This window comes from Cyrtonyx montezumae, unplaced genomic scaffold (genome assembly GCF_038088225.1).
Source record: "Cyrtonyx montezumae isolate F1298 unplaced genomic scaffold, pur_monq_1.0 scaffold_0, whole genome shotgun sequence".
Taxonomy (NCBI): domain Eukaryota; kingdom Metazoa; phylum Chordata; class Aves; order Galliformes; family Odontophoridae; genus Cyrtonyx; species Cyrtonyx montezumae.
In genome coordinates, this window is record NW_027071824.1 from 37,236,187 (window position 1) to 37,246,064 (window position 9,878).

The 9,878-nt window shown below is 38.8% G+C and overlaps 1 protein-coding gene across 2 annotated transcripts in view; it reads left to right on the forward strand.

The window, feature by feature from the left end:
- The window catches only part of SNX9 (sorting nexin 9), a 53,313-nt gene extending 44,531 nt beyond the window's left edge, over positions 1–8,782 (forward strand). For both annotated transcript variants that reach the window (XM_065732653.1, XM_065732661.1), the window contains exons 14-18: positions 2,826–2,902; positions 3,301–3,390; positions 3,973–4,087; positions 5,488–5,579; positions 8,318–8,782. In XM_065732653.1, coding sequence (XP_065588725.1) covers positions 2,826–2,902; positions 3,301–3,390; positions 3,973–4,087; positions 5,488–5,579; positions 8,318–8,365 — 422 coding nt within the window. In that variant the 3' untranslated portion in view covers positions 8,366–8,782. The remainder of the gene's footprint in view (positions 1–2,825; positions 2,903–3,300; positions 3,391–3,972; positions 4,088–5,487; positions 5,580–8,317) is intronic.
- Positions 8,783–9,878: the final 1,096 nt, after the last annotated feature.

Genomic DNA, 9,878 nt, shown 5'->3' on the forward strand with positions numbered 1-9,878 from the left:
TTCTTAGTTTGTCAATCTTGATCATTTTCCTACTCCTGGATTCTCTTAAGACATGCTTTGGGGGGGAAAATTACTTCATGACAAAAATTTAACAAAAAATATGCTGTTTCTAATCACACTGAATAGAATATTAGTTCCCTCAGCATGGCTGGTGTATTCCCTCAGAGGTGATACTGGCATCTACCAACCAGCTGAGAGATACTCTGCTAAACATTTCCATAAGACTCCTCACACTTTTACATCTTCCTTCATCTCCCTGTGACAGCACACAGGCAGGCCTGTGAAACAATGAAAATGGCAGTTTCTCCTCATGACTGTGTTAAAATATCTGTAGAATATTATTGGCGATTTAAACTGGTCTTTCTACAAGCATCTTTAATCAATGCTTTGAAGGCCTTTCTGTTTCTCTTGGGAATACAGGTTATGAACACTGCTTTAGTTTTGTTGTAGATGCCAGCAGCACATGTGCCTTCTGCTTTTCCATTCATTAAAGAGCAACCTGGTATATCCTTGCACTGGGACCAGGTTCAGCCTTCGTGGCTCCAGTTGAGCAGCCCTCTCCCAGCTTAGAGTCTTGCATTGCTGTTGAGAAGCTGAGAATGTTAGAAAGGTGGACTTGTGCAACTGACAACACTTCTACCAAAACCCATGCTGACAGGACCTAATGGGAGCGATGTGGTGGAATTTTAGTTGTTCTGATGTGTGAGCAAGTGAGCTGCATGCACTAACTTCAGTAAGGTAGCTTGGTTTAGGGACTGTCTGAGTGTGACCTGACTCGGCTGATATGCATTCTAACTTGAAGGGTGCAGCAAGATGACATCTGAGTCTTTAGGACTGCTGTAGCGTGACCTGAGAAAGAGATTTTTGAAGACAAGAATGCAAAGTGAGGAGCTGCAGATATTATTTTGCTGCTCGTGTACCTGACTATTGTTGTGATCCACTGTCTGGTACAACTTTTGCCTATATCATTAAGGGTACACTTCCATAGGAGAGTGAATTCCTCTGCTTTTAGTAGAAACTCTTAATACTGTTCCTGCTACAAGCAGCAGACTCTGTGCCCCCCTGCCCCCACATGAAAAGGCATGTGTTTGAAGGGCCTATCGTGGTCTCTCCAATGTATGGTTCTGGACAGAAGCAGGGAAGTTTTCTTTCTACTTGAATACATGTACTCTTTTTCTTCTTTTGTACTTGTGTAGGAAAGCTTTTTTTTTTTATGGCATTACAAAATGAACAGCAATATCTAAACCAACCTGGCTTCTAAATTGAATTAAAACCACACCATGTTTTGTCCTAGAAATCTAGCCATTGCCTAAGCAGCAGTTAAGCCTAACTCAAGGTTACTTTTGCACAGACCTGTGGAATTCCAAAACAGTGAAATCACTTTCTTCCCCGAGAAACTGATCTCTCTGAATTTTTGTTTTTATAGTTTAACAAGAAGAAGATAACTTTTGAATTACATGCTTCTTTGGTCTCTGTGGTATTATTGGTGTTTTTATTTTAGCATAACAAGCTTAAACAGGAGGAAAACAGCTGTTTCTTTAGCAGTGTTTGTATTGCTGGACTTACTAGCACTTAAGATCACTAGCCTTCTGTCAAAGCTTTTAGCATCGTAAAACTAGTTTAATGGAAAGTACAAATTGTTTGATACACCTTAAGTAACATTCAGTCACTGTTCTCTTTCCTTTAGGACATACTGAAATGAAAGAATCCTGTATGATATAAAGTATTTAGTTAAAGATCTGTGTTGTAGTAGAAGAAAGTATTTTAATGTTCAAATCAACTAATGAAATCGACGTTTGGTAATTTTCAGTTGAGTCAATGATTAATGTTCTATAGAATAAAAACAAAATGTTCTTTAAAGGCTGCTTTAATTAGCTGCTGCCCAATATCAAGGTGTGTCTGAAAGGGTAACGTTTTCTTAAGCTAATATTTGATAACTGCAAATTGTATTTTCCGCCTTCTCTACCTTGATTTGCTTTCCATACTGCTGACTGTGTGCTCTGGACAAGGTAACAAAGACAAAAAAAAACCAAACAACTGGTATTTTGGGAAGGTGAAGTGGCATGAAAAGACAAGAATGTAAGGCTTGTTTCTATCTTTGTCTCACATAGTCACGTCCTGCTAGTAATACAGTGTTATGAGTGCTTGTGGTGTTGTCTAGCTTAGGATTTGTGATGATGTTTGTATTTTTAGATGTAGCTTTTGCAGCTTTTATTTATTTCACATGAAAGTTAGAAGCTCATTCTTAAAAGCAGAGACTCTTACATAGCTTGAAAGTAGAATACAAGAGTTCCATAAAAGCTGAGAAAACTTGTTGGCAATGAAAAAATATTAGTTGGGCCTTTGTTTCTCTCTCGTGCCTTTTGATAATTATGATCCAGAACTGCTGGAGAGCTTAAGGCTAGCATTGCTGTTCATAGGGCATTATGGAGAAAGTACTGCTTGTCAGTTATGAAAAAGATTTGTTAAAAAAAAACAAAACAAAACAGAACCATAGGTCTCTCTTGAGCACTGTTGGTTTATCTCCTGTTGTCACCCTCATTGTCCTTGCTTCTTTCCTTCTTACTCTTGTAGGCTTCCTGATGCTCCCTGTGGGGGAGTACGTGTATATTTAAATTACGTATAATTATGAAATGTGGAAATGAATGGTGATGGAGATCTTAGTTTTCCTTTTATAATGGTATAAAAACAATATTTTTCAAACCTTTCTATTATTTTGGGTTATGAAATGATGAGTAGGCTTGCATAATTATGAAAGTATATTTCAGAAACTTGCCTTGTTCAAGATATGACTTTCTATAATTTAATCTGGTGCTTCCTTTTAGGGGAGTCTGATCTCAATGAAGCAATAACAGAAGCAGGAAAAACCTATGAAGAAATTGCCAGTCTTGTAGCAGATCAGGTAGAAGCATCGTGACACTCATTGCTCACACTGACATAGCATGTACAAATATATCACCTGTGTGAATCTGACTCTTCTTTCTCTTTTTTTCTTACTAAAATGTAACAAATGCTAATGCTGCAGACCACTTGAGTGAAATTGCTGTACTTTTAAATGCACCCTAATCAGGCTGAGAGAGCTGGGGCTTTTCAGCATGGAGAAGAATGATACCAAAGAGCTTGTGTTTTAATAAAAAATTTGGAAAACCTGGCAACAAACAATTAAGCTTTGCATTTCTTTTTCTCTAGTCTTTCCTTCCTTTTCTTCCCTGATCTGTTTATTGGCATCATTAATTCCTTACTGTGTCTGTGATATTAACATCCAAGTAGTTTTAATAATACATACACTTTGTTTATTAGCCAAAGAAAGACCTACATTTCCTGATGGAAACAAATCATGAATATAAAGGATTTCTTGGTTGCTTCCCTGACATCATAGGAGCTCATAAGGTATGTGATGGGCCTTTACTCTTAAGAGTTGGGCAGTGGGAAGACCTGCATGGGGAAGAACAAATGTTATTCCAACAACATAAACAGAGTTCTTTTTTTAATAGTTTGGCATGAAAATGAAAGTGCAGTCTAAATCTGTTGTTAAGGATTTGTTTTACTGTTCTCATTTGTGACTTGAGGGCTTTCCTGAATTGTGTCACATTGCAATGAGTTGTAGTCTCTTGGAAAACAGTGTTTATTTTCTGAATATTGCGTAACATGCGGATAAGGTTCTACAGGCATTTGGTAGTTTGAAGCTTTTGGTGTCTCCTGTGTCATTCAGCTGAATTTTGATGAAACCTTTCATCATCTCTGTATGAATCTTTGCTTATTACTGCCTTTACCAAACTCAGTTTCTTGGTTACTGTGTTCCTGGCTGTGTTTTAAGTCACATCTGTCAAGCAATAAAGCAAAATAACAAACCTACCAGTCATTCTGTATATATAGTATGCAACATCAAAATGTGGCTAGTGGAATTTTAGATGACTGTGAAGACCTTTAAGTTGGCTCGTCATTTAATCTTTCTTTCTTTGACTTCTACAGGGAGCAATAGAAAGAGTGAAGGAAAGTGATAAATTAGTTGCAACCAGTAAAATAACGCCGCAAGACAAACAGAATATGGTGAAACGTGTGAGCACAATGGCTTATGCACTACAAGGTAAAACAAATTTGGAGATAAATAGCAATATTGTAGAGCTGAAGGATTTTTAAGTGAAAAACCTTGACAAAGAATCTTTGTTCTACCAGGAATTATTGTTACCTGTTTGTTTTCCTAGAATTACAGCTGCTTTTCTGCCTCTCTTTCTTGTGTATTTCTTCTTTTATTTGTTTTTAATTGCATTTCCAAAATGTATGTCTTCTGCAATAGCAATATGACATTTGAAATAAGAGCATCCCAGACTACTAATTCTTTCATTTTGAAATGACAGTTGAGTCTCAAAATAAAGCCATGGGCATTGGTGCAGGAAGCAGTTGAGCACATGCATAAGTGTTTTTCTGACTCAGAGTTTAATCAGGCATGATCCAGTTGAGTGTAATAATCCTGTTGATAAGACTTAACTTCCTGGATGTTCTTCAAACTTTTTAGGTGAGGGATGTTGCAAATACGAGATGTAATACACCGCACCTTAAAAAATGGAAATTGAGGAGTCAGGGTTCAGTCCTGCAGGATACCGGGCTCTAAAGTGCATCCTGCTACTGCCTGCAATGGGATTACTCATTGTTGAGTGTTTTATCTTCTTTTATCTGACTTGAAGTTAAGAGTACTTAGTATTTTACAGGGAAAAGGCAATGCAGTGCACAGAGCCAATTAAAGAATAAAAATCTCCCCCCCCTCTTTCTCCCACCTTTTCTTCCTGAATGCAATGATGCCAAAGAATTCTACAGTTTAAGTGGTAATCATGGGAAAAGACCTCTAGGATGGCTGTTGCAGTCTCAAATATTTTTTTCTCCCTCTATTGATATCTCAAAACACATTTCACTTATTTTAGCTATAGGCTGTGATCTGAGAAAAAGACAGGAGGTGGTGAAAGGAATGACCTAAGTGATGCAGTTTCTCAGATTCCTTCTGAAACACTCAGTCAAGAATGGGTCAAACTACTGACTGGATCTTTTTTTTTAATTATTTATTTTATATATATATATTTTTAACTAAGTGTTTACAATGGTGCCTTAACTTATTTATACCCTTGGAAATCTGAATTCTCAAGGCAAATATGTTTGAAAAACTTCACACTAGAACAGTTGACCTCAGTAAGACAAAATCCTGTTTGTTTTCTTTATCAAATCTTTGTACACCTGAGTATTGTAACAAGAGACTGGCTTTACCCAGAAAGTGTTGGTACTTCAGTAGTGAGTATCTGACACCAGTTCTATGAATAGTTCCATCATAACTTGAGCACTGCAGGCAAAACAGATTGTGGAAGCACGAGAATAGTAAATATACTGGCAGGGCTGGACACTGGGCTTGTTGTACACTCACTTAACCTGGACTAAGGGAAACGTTTCCTAACTATGAACACTTCTCTTGAATGATTTGCCTCCTGGATCTAATTGCAGCTGAGATGAATCACTTCCATAGTAACCGGATTTATGACTACAACAGTGTCATTCGTCTGTATTTGGAGCAGCAGGCACAGTTTTATGAAACGGTAAGATGCAGTATTTCAGTGCCATTTTCCTGGCACATACTCTGCTGGACTTTTACAAGAAATACTCACTGTATTTAGTCATCTTTCTGTATGAGCCTCTACCAATGCAATATTTGAAAAAGAATTGTAAAAGAGAGGGGGGTGAAGTGTACAGGAAAGGAGATGGTGGCATATTTCCTAACAGGTGCTATTCCTGTGTGTGTGGCTATGTGGTATTAGACCTAAAATACAGTGTTTAAAAACTTTATTGGTGCTAACTGGTAGCTTGGTTTTCCTAGTTGTTGTGGGTTTTTTGTTTTTTTTCTCAAGGCCAGTACTGAGACTTGTTTTAGATTTGTGCACACAGATGTTACCAAACTCAGTCCCAAAAAATGCTGCCAAGAAGACCACCTGCAACAAATTCAACAAACAAACAAAAATAAAAGCAACACATGTTTGAATGAAACTTCTGTCCCATAGGGCAGAAGGATAAAGGGAAGCTTCTCTGACTCAGTCTGATGTATAGATGTGTGGGGTGGTGCCTTATTAAGTATGTTAACTGAGCACTTCACCTACTAGCTTAGTCCTCATTTAATATTGTTCATATGCATGTTATTTTTTCTATCTTATGAAATGCAATTGAGAACAAAGTTTCTCATCTGATATGCTGGTGAAATGTAAGAGTCTGTGTATACTTGAAGCTGACTAGACTTAAAGGAGTAATAAGCAACTAGCTGTCCTTCATGTAGCAAGAAGTGGCACTTCAGTGGTTATCTTTGATCGCTGAAAACTTCAGATCCCCTATCAGGTCACTTTGCTCATTTTTTCTGTCTTGTCTGATGCACATATAATTCCCTTAAACTCCTTCTGACTTTTGTCCCAGTTGTTAATCTCTTCTGGTTGCAACCTTGGCAGTCTCCTTGTACTGATCTTCCCCTCTCACTCAGTGCAGGGACCAGATCTATGTTCACGTTGTAGGGCGCTGGCTACCATGGGAGCTGTGGGAAGAGCCCAAGAGCTCTGTTCTGATGCGTGGCCCTATTCCAGGAGCGAAATGGATTTCACAAAAACTCTGGCTTTGTTCCTGTGTTCCCCATGAATTATGGGAACTTCCTTGATAACCAGACCTTCTGAGTAGCTAGATCTCCACTGAATGTAATGCTTGTGGCACAAGCAAAGTTGTGTGATCTTGCCTGGAAGGAAAAGACACCTCTTCAAAAAGCAGTATTGCTTCTTTCCTCCAAGTGAACTGCAAGTCAGATCCAAAGCAAGCAGAAGGGTGACAGTAACAAAGCAGCCTCCTGCCCTCCTTGTCTCCTTAGAAATGGCTGACAAGCTTCTAGCATAACATCACCCTGTGTTCACATGTCCAGCAGAGAGAACTTTGGGCCAAATGGTTGCCATTCCTGAAAGCTATGCATGATTCAATTGCCTTTACAGTGCAAAGTGTGTTGCTGGATAACCTAACAGGCAGGGTGACAGCACTACCAGCAGTACTGGGAGGTGAAGGCAGAAAATGAGCAAGGCAAAAAGTGTATGTGTGAGCACAAGTGTCTTTATAACTGAATGCTTTGCAAGTCCTATGAATACAAACCAGAAGAGTTGTTGTGTTGTGCTTTTTTATGTACAACTGGGCTTTGAGTGACAGGAAGGTTTGTTGGTTTGTTTTTTTTTTTTAAACAAACTGTTTTTTTGTTGTTTTTTTTTTGTTGGTTCTGTTGTGATGCTATTTTGTTTTTCCTTCTTTTTTTGTCAGGAGTGAGTGTGAAAAGTGAGCAGTGATCTTGCTCTGATCTGCTTGCAGCAGGCCGAGTAGTTGGCATTTGATGTTGCTTTCAGAATGCATGAAAAAGGATAAGACTGATTACAACAGAGGGAATTGTATACAATTTGAATTTGGGGTGGTGCTGTGTGGAGCCAGGCTTTGAACTTGATGACTCTTGTGGGTCCCTTCCAGCTTGGGATATTCTGTGATTAACAGGATGTGTACTTCCTGTGTCTCAGCATGTAGAAAAAACCCAAGCCACAGAGAATTCATGTGTGTATGTAATAACCTTTTGTAATAGCTCCTCGACTGGAGGGGGAACCTATACTAGACTTAGAGCTTGGCAGCATGTTTAGCCTTGTTGTGCTGCTATAACAGACTATTGGAAGAGTACGATGACATGAAGAGAGATATAGCTTATAAATTCAGTGCATTTTGGAGGAGTGAAAAAAACAAAGCAAAACTACTGCTTTGTTCTTTTTCATACCTGATTGCACCTGGGATTTTGATCTTAAAATATTTATAGTAAAATGAATGGAGTCAGTGAGTCTTCCTTGTGAGGGAGAGTTGGACTGCTGGAGGCTGAGCAGCATGATTACTGGTGGCTTATATCAAAGCCAGGAATAATTTCCAGTCATTAATAGCCACATTTATTGATTACATATTTCTGCTGACTGCCTTCCAAGGCCTAAGTCGTTCATACTGCAGTGTAAACAAAGCTTTTGTTGACAGTTCTGACACTTGGTCTTTTTCAGGAGAAGGCAACAGCAGGTCAGAGTTGGGATACAGGGACTGCACAGAACTCCCTTAGATACCATGTTGTTAACTGAGCAGTATTGGTCAGTCTTGTACATGCTGAGGGGTAGTGAAGAATGACTGCAATTTTTTGGAAGATAGGGAACTGTTGTTTGATTTCTTGCCTGCCGTCTTATTTCTGCATAGTGTAAAGTGACTACAGACTACATATTAAGTGTGTTCTGTTTCTTTGTTTCAGATTGCACAGAAGCTGAGGCAGGCACTCAGCCGCTTTCCTGTGATGTAGAGAATAAGGAGTAGTCAACAATGAAGAACAACCACCCTGAAGTGCTTTTCTGATCTGGGGGCAATGCCAATAAAAACTTGTTAGCTTTTGCCAGACAAAAAAACTAATCAGTTATGGGGAAAAAAAATTATATAAAATGTTTACTTTATCAGCCTAAATCCAGAAGATAATGTTCTTTATTTTTATCTTGAATGCTCTCCCCTTTGTATCATTATTTAAGTAAAAACAGCTAGATAATGCTGTCAGTTGTAGGGTTCTAAATCATCAAACTCTAATGTTGCCATGGACCTCATGCAGACTTGCATCTATCAGGTGCTCTTCCAAAAATTCTTTGTCAGCATCGGAATTAAAAGTTTGGTAAGTGAGGAAGTGGACAGGCTTGGGAGAATGGTTTCCTACTCATTGCATTCAGTTCTTCAGCAATTCAGTATCCAGAAGGAACTGTATTTGTGAACATTTCTGGTGGTATCTGTTCATGATAATCTCCCGAGCGAACACTTAGTTCTAAGTTTTGCTTCCCATACGCGGCCATGGCATGCTGTTCCCACTGTGACTTCTGGTAAATATAATTCGCTCTTCTTTCTTCTTTTCTTTGTAACTAAACCTTATTCTTGTGGCACAGTGCCTCAGAGCTTATGTCAGGCTCTTTCTTTCTCGCTATGCACTGTGTAAAAAGATGAAGTACAAGCAAGGAAAGAGCCATTTGGGAAAGTGTGAAAAACAGTTTTCCATGCCAGCATTTTGACACCCACACAATGTTAGGCCATAGGGCACTGGTGTTCCTCAGAGCTGTACCTCTTTGGGAGTTTTAAGCTTTTCAGTGAAGGGGACCCTCGTGTCTATGCAAACCAGTAGAAGCCCTCCAGTTCCAGCAGAGCTCAGGTCTTTTATGCAGCAGTGTGCTATGCTGTTGGCTTGGGTTTACTTTCTGTTTCCTTCTAAAGCAAACTGATAGGTGGCAAAGGTACCTCAGTTATCACACAAATGTACTTTGATCATCATCTCTGAAGTTGAAGTCACCTGCTTTAGTATTAAAATATCACTTGGGGCCTGGGCTTTTTTGAACAATGCTGTTCAAAGTGGGCACCAGCTACAGTAATTTGTTTAATGCCATAAGCAATCCCAAAAGCCAAAGTGCAATTGTTTTTTGGTTTTTGTTTTTTCAAAAATGTGACTAGAACATAAACATTTTAGCAAAAGAATCTTTAAAACAAAGGTGTTTTCCCATAAGCCATTCTAAGTGACGGGTACAGTCTGCTGGTTGAATAGTTGCCTTACTCTGTTTTGCGTTGGTGTTATTTTTGTGTGCTAGAGGGAAAATCTAGGTCTGCCTAAATAACCTGAAACCAAAACGTACGAGACTTAAGCCCAAGTCCAGATGCTTTTCAGTGTCACGGGTTTTGTTCACCTTTTATAAACCTTGTCTTTTTCTCCTCCCAATTTTAGTCGTTCGCTTCCAAAATTCCATAGCGCAGTGTTGTTCAATACAGCCATTTAAATATGTACAAATTGT